At 44.5% G+C, this 17,365-nt stretch overlaps 1 protein-coding gene across 4 annotated transcripts in view; it reads right to left on the minus strand.

The window, feature by feature from the left end:
- Positions 1 to 505: 505 nt before the first annotated feature.
- The window catches only part of dhrsx (dehydrogenase/reductase (SDR family) X-linked), a 19,832-nt gene continuing 2,972 nt past the window's right edge, over positions 506 to 17,365 (minus strand). Inside the window, exons 2-7 of one of the 4 annotated variants that reach the window (XM_030129539.1) lie at positions 9,661 to 9,768; positions 6,277 to 6,345; positions 4,356 to 4,457; positions 2,097 to 2,304; positions 1,182 to 1,389; positions 507 to 1,065 (exon numbers count right to left, since the gene is read on the minus strand). In XM_030129539.1, the coding sequence (XP_029985399.1) occupies positions 883 to 1,065; positions 1,182 to 1,389; positions 2,097 to 2,304; positions 4,356 to 4,457; positions 6,277 to 6,345; positions 9,661 to 9,768 (878 nt within the window). In that variant the 3' untranslated portion in view covers positions 507 to 882. Of the gene's footprint in view, positions 1,066 to 1,133; positions 1,390 to 2,096; positions 2,305 to 4,355; positions 4,458 to 6,276; positions 6,346 to 9,660; positions 9,769 to 10,505; positions 13,040 to 17,365 lie in introns of those variants that run through there. The other 3 variants (XM_030129541.1, XM_030129540.1, XM_030129538.1) reach the window with 3 other exon arrangements.

Here is a 17,365-nt window from a genome sequence, read left to right on the forward strand (position 1 = left end):
ACCCCTAACCCAACCCTACCCCTAAACCTAACCCAACCCTACCCCTAACCCCTAACCCTACCCTACCCCTAAACCTAACCCAACCCCTAAACCTAACCCAACCCTACCCCTAAACCTAACCCTACCCTACCCCTAACCCAACCCTACCCCTAAACCTAACCCTAACCCAACCCTACCCCTAAACCTAACCCTACCCTACCCCTAAACCTAACCCAACCCCTAAACCTAACCCTACCCTACCCCTAAACCTAACCCAGCCCTACCCCTAAACCTAACCCTACCCTACCCTTAACCCAACCCTACCCCTAAACCTAACCCAACCCTATCCGTAAACCTAACCCTACCCTACCCCTAACCCAACCCTACCCCTAAACCTAACCCTACCCTACCCCTATGTAATAAATACCAGGTTCAACTGTCCAACCCTTCACAGGTTCATGTGTCCAAACCATAGTCAGGTGTTAAACAGCAGCTGTCAGTGTTAAATTCAGGTATTGAAACTAAAAACACAGTCGTTCAGATTAAACCAAACCTTTATTGATTAACAGTCATTGGAACTAATGAACAACAGGAGGATTCTGACATAAACACTGGACTGGTATTAGTGTCCATGTTCTTCATCTTCATCCAAAAATCTGAACTCCAGTGGTGATTCAGTCTAAGGGCACTTTAGCACAGGTCCAACATGTTTAGCACAGGTAAAACAAGTCCACCAAGTCCAACACAGGTCATCAGGTCTGATCAGGTGCTGATTTGGCTTCATACGGTCATACTCTGGTCTTAAGGTCAAGGTCAGGTCCACCCTGTGCTTTATGGGTCAGGGTCAGGGTCATGGTGGTCCAGTCTGTTGGTTTCAGGGTCATGGTGGTCCAGCCTGTTGGTTCAGGTCTGGTGTAGACCCACCAGCTCCCAGCTCTTGGTCCACAGCTGGGTCTGTAGGTCCTGGTCGTAGGACAGCTCAGAGGACTGGGTCTTCTGTCCGTTGTACAGGTAAACTCCACCCACCGCCTCCAGGTCCGAGGCCACAGCGGCGTAGACCGACACCGAGGCGCCTTCAGCCGGAGTCTGAACAGGAGAACCTGTTACTGAAAGAACGGGAACCAAAGGAACGTATGGCAGAACCGGACCCTTACCCTGAACAGAACTTTGGACCCTTACCCTGAACAGAACCGGACCCTTACCCTGAACAGGACTTTGGCCACCGGCTTCTTCAGAACCTGCGCCAGCGTCCACAGGTTGTCGTACAGGGCTGTGTCCACCATGCCTGGGTCCACGGCGTTGGCCGTCACCGCAAAACCACCGGCCGTCAGCAGCTCCTGGAGCCGGTACGTGAACAGGACCAGGGCCAGTTTACTCTGAGAGTAGGCCCCATGAGAACTGTAGCAGGTCCTAAAAACAAGACCAGAACCAGAACCAGTTTACTCTGAGAGTAGGCCCCATGGGAACTGTAGCAGGTCCAGAGGTTGACATGTTTGTTGACATGTTTGTTTGTTTGTCAATATGTTTGTTAACATGTTTGTTGACGTGTTTGTTGACATATTTGTTGCTGTGTTTGTTTGTTGCGGTGTTTGTTTGTTAGTTGCTGTGTTTGTTAGTTGCTGTGTTTGTTTGTTGCCGTGTTTGTTGATGTGTTTGTTTGTTTGCTGACGTGCTTGTTGACATGTTTGTTGACATGTTCGTTGACATGTTTATTGACGTGTTTGTTGATGTTTGTTGCCATGTTTGTTTGTTTGTTGCCGTGTTTGTTTGTTAGTTGTCATGTTTGTTTGTTTGTTGCTGTGTTTGTTGACATGTTTGTTGATGTGTTTGTTTGTTGCCATGTTTGTTTGTTGCCGTGTTAGTTGCCATGTTTGTTTTTTGCCGTGTTTGTTTGTTAGTTACCATACTTGTTTGTTTGTTGCTATGTTTGTTGACGTGTTTGTTGTCATGTTTGTTGCTGTGTTTGTTGACATGTTTGTTAATGCGTTTGTTGCCGTGTTTGTTTGTTTGTTGCTGTGCAGTGGTGCAGGGTCCGTCCAGTGTCTTACCATCAATTCAGGTTGTCCAGGTCCAGGGTTAGGGTTAGGGTCGGTCCAGTCTTAGGGTTCGGGTCTTACCGTCGGTTCAGGTCGTCCAGGTGCACCTCTCCGGCGTAGTGCGTGGCTGACGACATGTTGACAACGCGTGCGCAGCGTCCCTGTCGTCCAGACGTCTTCAGCAGGTCCAACAGCAGGTTGGTCAACAGGAAGTGTCCCAGGTAGTTCAGACACAAGTGGAACTCTAAACCGTCCTCCGTCTGTCGCTCAGGAACCAGCATGGTCCCAGCTACAGGGAGGGGACAACAGGAAGTGTAAGACATTTGTGGGCGGAGTCTGTGGACAGAAGACTGTGGACAGAAGACTGTGGACAGAGGACTGTGGACAGAAGACTGTGGACAGAAGACTATGAACAGAGGACTGTGGACAGACTGTGGACAGAAGACTGTGAACAGAGGACTGTGGACAGACTGAGGACAGAGGACTGTGAACAGAGGACTGTGAACAGTGGACAGAGGACTGTGGACAGACTGTGGACAGAAGACTGTGGACAGAGGACTGTGGACAGAAGACTGTGGACAGAGGACTGTGGACAGAAGACTGTGGACAGAGGACTGGACAGAGGACTGTGGACAGAGGACTGTGGACAGAGGACTGTGGACAGAGAACTGTGGACAGACTGAGGACAGAGGACTGTGAACAGTGGACAGAGGACTGTGGACAGACTGTGGACAGAAGACTGTGGACAGAAGACTGTGGACAGAGGACTGTGGACAGAAGACTGTGGACAGAAGACTGTGGACAGAAGACTGTGGACAGAGGACTGTGGACAGAGAACTGTGGACAGACTGTTAACAGAAGACTGTGAACAGAGGACTGTGGACAGACTGAGGACAGAGGACTGTGGACAGAGGACTGTGGACAGACTGTGGACAGAAGACTGTGAACAGAGGACTGTGGACAGACTGAGGACAGAGGACTGTGGACAGAGGACTGTGGACAGAGGACTGTGGACAGAAGACTGTGGACAGAAGACTGTGGACAGACTGGACAGAAGACTATGAACAGAGGACTGTGGACAGACTGGACAGAAGACTGTGAACAGAGGACTGTGGACAGACTGAGGAGAGAGGACTGTGGACAGAGGACTGTGGACAGAGGACAGTGGACAGAGGACAGTGGACAGACTGGACAGAGGACTGTGGACAGTGGACAGACGACTGTGGACAGAGGACTGTGGACAGAGGACTGTGGACAGAAGACTGGACAGAGGACTGGACAGAAGACTGGACAGAGGACTGGACAGAGGACTGTGGACAGAGGACTGTGGACAGAAGACTGTGAACAGACTGAGGACAGAGGACTGTGAACAGAGGACTGTGAACAGTGGACAGAGGACTGTGGACAGACTGTGGACAGAAGACTGTGTACAGAAGACTGTGGACAGTGGACTGTGGACAGACTGTGGACAGAGGACTGGACAGAGGACTGTGGACAGAGGGCTGTGGACAGAGGACTGTGGACTGTGGACAGAGGGCTGTGGACAGAGGACCGTGGACAGACTGTGGACAGAAGACTGTGGACTGTGGACGGAGGACTGTGGACAGTGGACAGAAGACTGGACAGACTGTGGACAGACTGTGGACAGTGGACAGAAGACTGGACAGACTGTGGACAGACTGTGGACAGAAGACTGTGGACAGAGGACTGTGGACAGAAGACTGTGGACAGAGGACTGTGGACAGTGGACTGTGGACAGAAGACTGTGGACAGAGGACTGTGGACAGAGGACTGTGGACAGAAGACTGTGGACAGAGGACTGTGGACAGAAGACTGGACAGAGGACTGGACAGAAGACTGGACAGAAGACTGTGGACAGAGGACTGTGGACAGAACTGTGGACAGAGGACTGTGGACAGAGGACTGTGGACAGAAGACTGAACAGAGGACTGTGGACAGACTGAGGACAGAGGACTGTGGACAGAGGACTGTGAACAGTGGACAGAGGACTGTGGACAGACTGTGGACAGACTGTAGACAGAAGACTGTGGACAGAGGACTGTGGACAATGGACTGTGGACAGACTGTGGACAGAAGACTGGACAGAGGACTGGACAGAGGACTGTGGACAGAGGGCTGTGGACAGAGGACCGTGGACAGACTGTGGACAGAAGACTGTGGACTGTGGACGGAGGACTGTGGACAGTGGACAGAAGACTGTGGACAGAAGACTGGACAGACTGTGGACAGACTGTGGACAGTGGACAGAAGACTGGACAGACTGTGGACAGACTGTGGACAGTGGACAGAAGACTGGACAGACTGTGGACAGACTCGTACCGTTGTTGACGAGCACATGCAGAGGAAGACCTCGACGTTTAAAGGAGTCTGCGAAGTGTCGCACAGATTTGAGCGACGTCAGGTCTAAGAAGACGAACTCAGCTGTGGACAGAGACACTTAAATTCACCCTTAAAGATAAGGGAAACCAGGAAATATTAACCTGGTCTCAATCTTCTGGTTCTGGTCTTCTGGTCCTGGTCTCAGTCTTATGGTCCTGGTCTCAGTCTTATGGTCCTGGTCTCGGTCTTCTGGTCCTGGTCTTCTGGTTCTGGTCCTGGTCTCAGTCTTATGGTCCTGGTCTACTAGTTCTGATCCTGGTCTCAGTCTTATGGTCCTGGTCTTCTGGTTCTGGTCCTGGTCTCAGTCTTATGGTCCTTTTCTTCTGGTCCTGGTCTTAGTCTGGGCCAGAGGACATAAACATATGAACGGTCCACTCATTGGACAGACCTTGATGACATCATCATGGTCCACAGTCCACTCACTGGATGGACCTTGATGATGTCATCAAGGTCCACAGTCCTACAGGACATTTCTTCAATGTTTTTCTGCCCTTTGTCTTCTACTTCAGAAACCCTTAAGCTTCTTAAAGGCCCTTAAATTCAGCTGTGTGCACAGTTAAGAGGCTTTAGGAAGAACTGTGTCAGAAGACCTGGTCCGCCCCTAAACACAACCCCAAACCCAAGACCTGGTCTGTCTGAGCTGAAGGAACACTAGAACCTCTGTCTGCCCTAACCCCCTAAACCCCCCATACACCCCTAACCCTAACCCTCTGACCCTTCCACCTCAGAACCTTCATCCACTTCATGCATCCTATCAATACATTTATCATATAGAACTGGGCTCACATGTGCTCACAGCTCTTCTGTGTCTGTGTTCATATTAAATCAGTCTCAGTGAATCCAAAGGAACTTTGTGTTGGTAAATGACAGTTGTTCAAATGGACAGGATTTCAGTTCTGTTCAACATGTTGATGCTCATATGAACTATGTTTTCAGCTCCAAAATGAACCATTTCAGCAAAATTAATGCTATATTTTCATGTCACAAATGGACAAGTTCTATTTGAACTGAACTGAGCTGAAAAACAAATCTTCTCTTCTTTTGGATTCCCCAGTTTTTCTTCCCAGATTCTCTCCTCCATATCACATGTTTTATTTGTACAGGTTCAATCTGGAGTATGGTGCTGATCCATCCTGCTTCTGTTCCACCAATACATACATGAAGAATGGCACACAGCACTGTTTACATCAACAGTTTTACAAGAAGAAGCATTTTTAGACACAAAGAACAATTCTAGATTGTTCTTTCCTCTTTAGTCTGATGCTAAACTATCCAATAAATAATAGTGCTCCTAGTTTTTGCACAGGGATCATTAGTGTAAACGCTGACATGGCTGCAGAGCATCAGTGTGATGGGATCCACAACAACCATGTCACATCCGTCCACTGACACATTTAGTGTTTTTGTGTCAGCTGGGATTGTTTTAGATCCACAATACCAACATTTATGAAGAAGAGCACAATTAGCAATAGGAAGTCTAGAAGTTTATTCCTAATAAAGTACTGGGACTGACCAGAGCATCATGGGTAATGTCACGTCCGTCCACCAGCAAAAGTTTTCACATCCACGTGCTATTCCAAATCCAATATTTATGAAAATAGAGCTTCCACTGTCAGAGAATATCAGTAGTCTGTGCACAAATGGATTAGCATTATTTACACACACTTCTGTGACTGTAGGACAACTGTTTTGGACATAAATGGACACTCATTTGACCCCTAAGGACATTTTAGCAGGTCTCTCTCTCTCTCTCTAGATAGATAGATAGATAGATAGATAGATAGATAGATAGACTGTTCCATCCCTCACATGTCCATCAGCAGGTCTTCAGTCATGGTCAGATGGTCTCAGGTGGTCTTACCTTGTCCTTCTCCTCTGTCGTCATTCATCTTCTGGGCAGCGCTCAGACCTTCTTCTGTTTCATTCCCAGCTGAAGAACAGAGAGGATTAATGAAGAGACTGAAACAGACTGAAACACAGACTGAAACACACAAACACAGACTGAAACAGACAAACACAGACCAAAACAGACTGAAACACACTGAAACACACTGAAACACAGACTGAAACAGACAAACACAGACTGAAACAGACTGAAACACAGACTGAAACACAGACTGAAACAGACTGAAACACAGACTGAAACAGACTGAAACACACAAACACAGACTGGAACAGACAAACACAGACCAAAACACACTGAAACAGACTGAAACAGACTGAAACACACTGAAACACAGACTGAAACAGACAAACACAGACTGAAACAGACTGAAACACAGAGTGAAACACACTGAAACAGACTGAAACACAGACTGAAACAGACTGAAACACAGACTGAAACAGACTGAAACACATTGAAACACAGACTGAAACACACTGAAACACAGACTGAAACACAGACTGAAACAGACAAACAGACTGAAACACAGACTGAAACACAGACTAAACAGACTAAAACACAGAGTGAAACACAGACTAAACAGACTGAAACACAGACTGAAACAGACTAAAACACAGACTGAAACACAGACTGAAACAGACTGAAACACAGACTGAAACAGACAAACACAGACTGAAACAGACAAACACAGACTGAAACACACTGAAACAGACTGAAACACAGACTGAAACACATTGAAACACAGACTGAAACACAGACTGAAACAGACAAACAGACTGAAACACAGACTGATACACAGACTAAAACACAGACTGAAACACAGACTAAAACACAGACTGAAACACAGACTAAACAGACTAAAACACAGAGTGAAACACAGACTAAACAGACTGAAACACAGACTGAAACAGACTAAAACACAGACTGAAACACAGACTAAAACACAGACTAAAACACAGACTGAAACAGACTAAAACACAGACTGAAACACAGACTAAAACAGACTAAAACAGAGACTGAAACACAGACTAAAACACAGACTGAAACACAGACTGAAACACAGACTAAACAGACTGAAACACAGACTGAAACAGACTAAAACACAGACTGAAACACAGACTAAGCAGACAAACACAGACTGAAACAAAGACTGAAACAGACTAAAACACAGACTGAAACACAGACTAAACAGACTGAAACACAGACTGAAACACAGACTAAAACACAGACTGAAACACAGACTAAACAGACTGAAACACAGACTGAAACACAGACTGAAACAGACTAAAACACAGACTGAAACACAGACTAAAACACAGACTGAAACACAGACTAAACAGACTGAAACACAGACTGAAACAGACTAAAACACAGACTGAAACACAGACTAAACAGACTGAAACACAGACTGAAACACAGACTGAAACAGACTAAAACACAGACTAAACAGACTGAAACACAGACTGAAACACAGACTAAAACACAGACTGAAACACAGACTAAACAGACTGAAACACAGACTGAAACACAGACTGAAACAGACTAAAACACAGACTGAAACACAGACTGAAACACAGACTGAAACACAGACTAAAACACAGACTGAAACACAGACTAAACAGACTGAAACACAGACTGAAACAGACTGAAACAGACTGAAACAGAGACTGAAACAGACAAACACAGACTGAAACACAGAGTGAAACACAGACTAAACAGACTAAAACACAGAGTGAAACACAGACTAAACAGACTGAAACACAGACTGAAACAGACTGAAACAGACTAAAACACAGACTGAAACACAGACTAAAACACAGACTGAAACAGACTAAAACACAGACTGAAACACAGAGTGAAACAGACTAAAAAAGAGACTGAAACAGACTGAAACACAGACTGAAACAGACTAAAACACAGACTGAAACAGACTAAAACACAGACTGAAACACAGACTAAACAGACTGAAACACAGACTGAAACAGACTAAAACACAGACTGAAACACAGACTAAACAGACTGAAACACAGACTGAAACAGACTAAAACACAGACTAAACAGACTGAAACACAGACTGAAACAGACTAAAACACAGACTGAAACACAGACTAAAACACAGACTGAAACACAGACTGAAACACAGACTGAAACACAGACTAAAACACAGACTGAAACACAGACTAAACAGACTGAAACACAGACTGAAGCAGACTAAAACACAGACTGAAACACAGACTGAAACACAGACTGAAACACAGACTAAACAGACTGAAACACAGACTGAAACAGACTAAAACACAGACTGAAACACAGACTAAACAGACTGAAACACAGACTGAAACACAGACTGAAACACAGACTGAAACAGACTAAAACACAGACTAAACAGACTGAAACACAGACTGAAACACAGACTAAAACACAGACTGAAACAGACTAAAACACAGACTGAAACACAGACTAAAACACAGACTGAAACACAGACTGAAAAACAGACTGAAACACAGACTGAAACAGACTAAAACACAGACTGAAACACAGACTGAAACACAGAGTAAAACACAGACTAAAACACAGACTAAACAGACTGAAACACAGACTGAAACACAGACTGAAACAGACTAAACAGACTGAAACACAGACTGAAACACAGACTGAAACAGACTAAAACACAGACTAAACAGACTGAAACACAGACTGAAACACAGACTAAACAGACTGAAACAGACTAAAACACAGACTGAAACACAGACTAAAACACAGACTGAAACACAGACTAAACAGACTGAAACACAGACTGAAACAGACTAAACAGACTGAAACAGACAAACACAGACTGAAACACAGACTGAAACACAGACTAAAACACAGACTGAAACACAGAGTGAAACACAGACTAAACAGACTAAAACACAGAGTGAAACACAAACTAAAACACAGACTGAAACACAGACTAAAACACAGACTGAAACACAGACTAAACAGACTGAAACACAGACTGAAACAGACTGAAACACCAGAGGAGAACCCACTGTAGAAGGTCATCTATCTGAAAATTAAGGTTCTAGACCAGGTCTGTCCAACCCGGGTCCTGCAGATCCACTATCCTGCAGGTTCTAGACCAGGTCTGTCAGACCCTGGTCCTGCAGATCCACTATCCTGTAGGTTTTCCATGTTTCCCTCTTCCAACACCTGATGGCTGTTCTCGGTCTTCTGCAGAGGTGAACGCACCGCTGACACCTGAACGCTTCGCTGACAGTTCACCTATAGTGCTGACTGATTGGAGCCTTGTGATTGGTCCATTCACCTATAGTGCTGCCTTGTGATTGGTGGGTGTCCTACCTATGATCACGTGCATGCCCAGGCGGACCAGCTGTTTGGCCGTCTCCAGACCCATCCCTCTGGTGCCGCCGGTCACAATGGCCACCCGTCCCCTTTGGTTTGGTAAGACTGGAGGAGACCGGGACCACATGGAGAAGACCGGGACCACGTCAGGACATGATGGAGGAGACCGGGACCACGTCAGGACATGATGGAGGAGACCGGGACCACATGGAGAAGACCGGGACCATGTCAGGACATGATGGAGGAGACCGGGACCACGTCAGGACATGATGGAGGTGTGGACGTCCACATTCATCAGAATCCAAACGATGAGATTACAGAGTGAAAACACCACAGTTAGTTTTCTACAGCGCATCAGACATTAGACTGCACCCGTTCCATTCAACTGACACCGTTCAGGGAAAACATGTAATATTCTGTAATTAAAACACGCATCCATGAATTAGACAGCACCCGTTCCATTTAACTGACACCGTTCATGTGTAATAAAACAGACAAACAGTCAGTGAAAAGTTAACGTTTACTTCCACACACTGGACAACAACAACAACAATAATAATAATAATATCATTAATAATAAACATGTTAATGTTATGTCCACATCCTAGAACCTGTGTCCACATCCTAGAACCTGTGTCCACGTCTTAGAACCTGTGTCCTAGAACCTGTGTCCACGTCTTAGAACTTGTGTCCTAGAACCTGTTTCCACATCTTAGAACCTGTGTCCTAGAACTTGTGTCTAATCTACTGAAACCACAACAGAATCTGAAGCTTTGGAACAGTTTTGGAAAAAAAAAATCCAACAAATCAAATAAAAACTCTAATAAATCAAATTATTTGATTTATTTTAACCCGTCCAGGGTTAGGGCTAGGGTTAGGCTAAGTTTAACCCTAACCCTATAGCGCCATCATTTATTGATTTTACACCCAAAGGTTTCACTAAATTGAATCTTTAGATTTTGTGATTCCCAGAAATGACAAAAACTTAAAGAACAAAATTGTTTTCAGTGGCCAGAGTTTATATTCAATGGGCATTAACCAAAAATAAGGGGGGGGGGGCAACCAAAGCCAAATGGATGTAAAATGAATGAGACGAGCTTCAACAGTGACTGAATTCGTCTCCACAGATGGTTAGGGTTACAGTTTTGACAGTTTGCTTTGTGTTCTAGTTTTTGGATTTTTTTGTCCACTGATGGTTCAGGTACTTCTGAACCTTCAGCCACCAGGGGTTCAACACCTTTGTACCCCTGAAGACCTTGAGGACCCCCAGGCCTTCATCTGACACCCTGGACCTGTTCTCCAGCCTTCAGTCAAGGGACTGTCCCCCACCACAGGTCCCCTCCAAATCCTCCTCACAGTGTTCGGGTTCGTAGTAGCTCCGCAGGTTCTCGTACAGAAACACCTGCTGGTCTACCAGGACCGGGCTGATGCGGTTCCTCTTCCCACAGAGGACGGTCCCAGATGAGCTGAACAGTCTGTGGCAGGGGACGCTGGTGGCGGGAACGCACCAGTACTTCTGCAGGACCTTGGGCAGGGTGGGGAACAAAGCTGCGTGACTGGACCACCAAAGTAAAGGGTCTTCATTCAGACCCAGGACTCGTTGGGATTTGTAGTTGCTCAGTTCTTCTACAACTTGAGCATGTAGCTCCTCTTGGCTCTGGTCCGAGTCAGACTGGCAAAAAATGGCCGCCAAGGGATTGTCTTGTGTTGCACTACTGGTTGACGACTCCCTTGGAGGCACTAGCTTTTTATTTGGTGGTTCATCAGAGACCAAGGAGAAGTCGTCAAGGCACGGTCGCTCTACGACCTGCTTCTCCAGAATGGCCTTTGCCTCCTCAATGATGTTACTCTCAACTTTGGAGCATTCCTGAGCCGACAGGAATGGTAGTTTCTTGTACCGTGGGTCCAGAAAAGTCGCAGTGTTGAGAAACATCGCAATCTCTTGAGAAGACTGTGAATTCTGTGAATAGGTGCTGGACAGGACCTTGGAGATGACCTCTTTTGTCATGCTTATCTCCTTCAGGTCCCCCTCATTGGCCTTCAGGGTGGTGTTTAGGAGCATGTGGAGCACAGGTCTTACCATGCTAATAGTCGGGTACCTGCAGGAAGTGAACATGTTTGCCACAACTTTAAAAGGCTGAAGAACTTCGATCAAGCCCTCCATCAAAGCCCAGTCAGCGCTGTCAAAGTTGAAGTGATGGCTGCTGGAATTCTCTACTAGCGTCGCCGTTATAGCCACCTGCTGCTCTTTCAGTCTTTGTAGCATGGCTAGCGTAGCCAACCAGGACCGACCTCTATCTGTAACCAGCGTGTGCAGAGGGAGGCCGTGTTGCTTTTGTTTCTCCCTCAGCAGGTACATCGCCGGTTCTCGGAAATGGTCAACGAGTTTGCGGCAGCACGATAAGAAAGCGTCGACCCGCGGCAGCTGGAAGGCTTCGTCCATGGCCCGGTTGACGGAGTGGCCAAGGCAGGGCATTTCAACTGACAGCTCCAGCAGCGAGCACGCTTTCACGATGTCAACTGAACCATTGGTGGTGGCGCCGCTGACCTTATGAGTGATCCCCCATTCCACGAAGGCCTCGTACATGGCTCTGGTGATGTTCTCAGCAGTGTTGTCTTCCTGCACCTCAAAGGTTTTAAGGCACTTGTTGGTCATGGAGAAACCGGACGTCGTGTTGTAATTAACCGAATGCGTGGACAGTGAAATGTACGTCCGGTTTTGTGTTTGACTTTGCCAAAGGTCGGTGGTAATGCCGCAGTTGACCACTCCGGCCAGCTCACCGAACACCAGGTCACGAGTGCGGCAGTACATCTGAGGCAGCATTTTACCCAAAAGGTCACTTCTGCTGGGCAGCGAGTACCCGGGGTCCACGGTACTCATTAAGGCTTTGAAGGTGGGCTCTTCAACCACAGATACTGGGCACAGCCCCTCGCAGATGAAGTTGAGGACGGCTACAGTCAGGTCGTTGTGTCGTCGGTTCTCGTAGTTGAAGCTCTGCCTCAGGGTGGAGTCATGCGTTGGCTGGACGTGGACGCCCGCCGGCTCCATCTTTATCTTGGAGTAAGCAGTGGCAAATGCCTCGCGCATCTGGTCCGTGTTGCTCTTGACAAACTCGCTGAACTCTACGGGGTGGTTCTTTTCTAGATGGTACGACAGGTTGGAGGTGTTCCCAGAGTAAGCAATTTGGCTCATGCACACTCGGCAGTAGATCCGCTTCCAGTGCAGTATGCACCCGTCTGCGTCCGTGTCGAAGCCAAAATACTTCCAGACTTTGCTTTTCGCTCGTGGGTGTGCGACCAGATTCAGGCCGGAGCACGACGGTCCTGAAGTTTTACCCTCCATGGTTCCCTCGGTAAGTCTTCGCTTACTCAGAACCTAACGGGAACAGTGAGATAAACATTTGAGGACACGTAAGACCGAGAAAGGACAACAGCTAAAGCTTCACTCAGTGTTTCTGTTGGTAAGGGTTCTGCCGTTCTGCGCACCCCCATGGCACAACCCTTAGCAGCAGAGGTTGCTCTAGACATTTTTATTGTCCGTCATTTTGACGGACAGGGTCGTAAAAATTCCGTCATAACATATTATTATCAGTCATTTCAAATTTTTATTTTTTAATGACAACGAGATATATTTCGTAGTATTTAATGTTCAAAAACATCTCAATGATGCAGCAGCTGTAGTTGCAGCTGGCTGATAAACCAACCTGATCTCACCACTGGTATAATTCTGTCCTCCACTTTGAACTGGTGTGTTCTCTGTACACATTCTAAACTTTCATATATTTGTTCACACAGTGTCCAATCCCATCCACTGAGGGTTAGGGTTCAGCTTCTATGAAGCACAGATCTGGAAACAAATGGACATGAAATCAAATAACACATGAAAAGGTAGAACATGTGTACATAGAACACACCAAATGCCATCAGAACTGCAGTATAACTTGCTTGTCCGTCATCCTTCATCATCAGTCCCTCTATTTTCACTGTGTTTATCAATGCCATCACATTTACTGGGCTTTAAAAGAACTAAGGAGACTGGGCTGTCTGCACAGTTTGAACTAAAAGAGCATCAAATTTAGGCTAAAGTCAGAGAAACAACCCTTACCCTGAGTATTTTAATCTGTCAAAATGATGGACAGCCTTCAGAATTTTCCATCATTTAGAAAAAAAAAAAAAAAAAAAATCCATCAATGACGGAATATTTTCAGTTAACGCGACCTCTGCTAAGCAGCACTGCGCCACGGCATAACCCTTAGCAGCACCACACCCAACATTTGATCCAATCACAGGCCTAAACTTTAGGCTCTGCAGATTCCCCCTTTCATGCAGGAATTTGGGAAAAAAGGATCTAGATTTTTTCTTTTTGATTGATTCTATTTCTCAAAATGAGGCTAAAGTTGAAATGCATTTGAAATTCATTGGATATTGAACCATGTCAGAACCACGAGCGGTCAAGTTTGGGCTTTTTTTCAACTCAATAATTGCTGATATTGGAAACATGATGCAACAGTTTTTACCTCCTCCAGGAGGTACTGGGATCACTTTGCTTTGTGTGTTTGTTTGTTCTCATCTTTAGTGTAAAACTCTTCCACCCATCTTTCCCAGATCTTCCCCACAGATAGGCCTAGGCCCTGGGATCAACCCATTCAATTTTGGGCCAAAGTTCAAAGTCACAGCAAGGTCACAAAATCTACAATTTTCCAAAATTCATCCAAAATTCCAAACGACTCCGATTCTCCTCCAATTGGATCCACCTGTAGCTGTGGAATGTGGACTCTGTGGACATTTACATTGAAAATCCCATTTACCACACATTTAAAATTAGAACTCAACTAATATTGATGTGAATTGAATCTAATTGGACAGACACATGACTGGTACCAAGCTGCAACTGTTTCTGCTGTATGGAACAACCTGGAAACTGTTGAATTTAAACAGAAAGAGTGGATCCACACATGCACAGTGTTCAGGGTGGGGTGGGGTGGGGGGGTTGAGTTCAATGAACACTGGTTGGTCCAATGATGGACCATAAACCCAGGTCTGGGTCTGAGGAGGGTCCCTTTAGCAGGTCCCACATCAGTCCACATTCTACAGTAATCCCAGGTCTGGGTCTGAGGAGGTCCCCTTTAGCAGGTCCCACATCAGTCTGAGGTTCTACACACACTGAACCCATGTGCTTTGGACTATGGTACCTTTAGAACCCTTTGGACAGTGTCTTAAACTATGTGTCCAGATAGGGACATCAGGCATGAAAGGGTTAAATCCTTAAATTTAAGGGTAACAGTGGTTGCCGTGGTAGCCGTGGTAGCATCTTCCATCTTTATGGGCTGGTTCTGCTGCGTGTTACGAACGGATCAACAGCCTGTTTGTTCATGAGTGCTAATGCTAACGCTAATGCTAACTCTACTGAGACAAACTGCTGCCTCCAACTCCCCCCCCCAACCCTGCTTTAGGACATTCCAAGAACAACAAAGAACTCAGTCAGAACCTGGAGTTAAAGCCGCTGCATTCTGGAGCGGATCAGAGTAATCAGAGTAAATCTGAAGTTCAGACACAAAACTGGGATTGTGTCACAGATTCAAGAATTAGAGACGATTTAACACCGACACAAACAACTGACACTGAACACCGTCATCGAGAACACATCATTATCTAGAACCATCTGTAGTGGTAGATCTGTAACTCTTTTATATGGGATCTGGTATCTTTATACATTAGGGGACACACACAGACACATACATATATATATATATATATATATATATATATATATATATATATATATATATATATATATATACATATATATATATATATATACACACACACACACACACACATATATATATATATATATATATATATACACATACATACATATACATATACATATATATATATATATATATATATATATATATATATATATATATATATACATACATACATACATACACAGGGTGTCTCATAAGTCTCCATACATAGGAAAAATAAATGTTTCTTGACATAAACCATTTTTATTTCTATATGCTCTATATGACTGCCATTTTGTCGGGAACACATTTCAATGTGTGTCCTCCACTGCTGAAGAACTATAAAGAAGAAATATAAAGAAATACATGTTAGAACCATATGTAGTATGCCACCTATGTATGGAGACTTATGGGACACCCTGTATATATATATATATATATATATATATATATATATATATATATATATATATATATATAAGGCCTGTAATGGTACACAAAATTTTCAGTTCGGTACGTTTTCGGTTTTCAAAGCCACAGTTCGTTTTTTTTCGGTTCGGTATGGGAAGAAAGAAAACCCCTCAAAATGTCTTTAATGCATTTATGAATTTTTGAACATTTTTCCCCCAATTTTTGGAGACAATAGAATATAGAAAAACAGGAACAATAAAATTCTGCTGCTATAAATCAAATAGAAAAATAAATTTTTCATATTACTAAATGTATTTTAAACAGTAGTTTTGCACTTTTCCCTGAAAGGTAGTTTCGAACAAACAAGAAAAAACTAATCCCAGTTCTGTCAGTTCACATTCTGCAGAAAAATAACATAAAAATTCCACATGAAGTTCAACATTAACAGGAGGGTAAACTGGTATTCTGTTGGAACGAACTGAAGAGAAACACTGACAACAGTGAACAGAATGATTTAGTTTAGGACAGAGAACAAACTGTGTTGTGTGCCTGTGTGCATGGGGGATTTTTTGTTGTCGTTTTTTGTCGGAGCCGGGGGGGGCGCAGTTCTATACCTGGGGGTGCGGTCCATAACTAATGTAATGAACGCTGTCATGAAACGAAAGTGAAACTTTACATACTTTCACCGTTCTATTTATTCCTCTGTTATACAGCGTGCGTGACAGACAGACAGAGCTAGTGTCTGTTTTAGAACTACTGTAGTTCCTCGGGCCAAACAACGTCCGTCTTATTAATGTCTGTTTCCTCATTGTTGTCTTTCACCTGAACCTGAACTGATCCAAGGTGGACTGGACTGATGGTGGAGGGTCTTCAGTCTCCTCCTTCCAGGTTCACATCATATTTGTTTGTTTGTTTGTTTTTTTTTTTACCTTTTATCAGCTGCTATTTCATATTTTGAGTCAATGTGTGCGTCCTTCCATGTCTGTGTGAAACTTGCGCGAATTTAAAGTTCCGCATCGAACAACAGCTTTCGTTCCTTTTTCTTTTTGTCAGCATACTGTCCCGTTTGGGTTCAGCTGTGGACCGAACTGAACAGGTGTGTACCCCAAGGGTTCGGTACATGTACTATTACAGGCCTAATATACATATATATATATATATATATATATATATATATATATATATATATATATATATATATATATATATGTGTGTGTGTGTATTTATAGATAGATAGACAGATAGATATAGAGATAGATATGTATATATATTCTAAAATGTGCTCAGAGCTCTTCTTTGTGTCTGTGTTCATATTAAATCAGTCTCAGTGAATCCAAAGGAACTTTGTGTTGGTAAATGACAGTTGTTCAAATGGACAGGATTTCAGTTCTGTTCAACATGTTGATGCTCATATGAACTATGTTTTCAGCTCCAAAATGAACCATTTCAGCACAATTAATGCTATATTTTCATGTCACAAATGGACAAGTTCTATTTGAACTGAACTGAGCTGAAAAACAAATCTTCTCTTCTTTTGG

The sequence above is a fragment of the Sphaeramia orbicularis genome, unplaced genomic scaffold (assembly GCF_902148855.1).
Source record: "Sphaeramia orbicularis unplaced genomic scaffold, fSphaOr1.1, whole genome shotgun sequence".
Classification (NCBI taxonomy): domain Eukaryota; kingdom Metazoa; phylum Chordata; class Actinopteri; order Kurtiformes; family Apogonidae; genus Sphaeramia; species Sphaeramia orbicularis.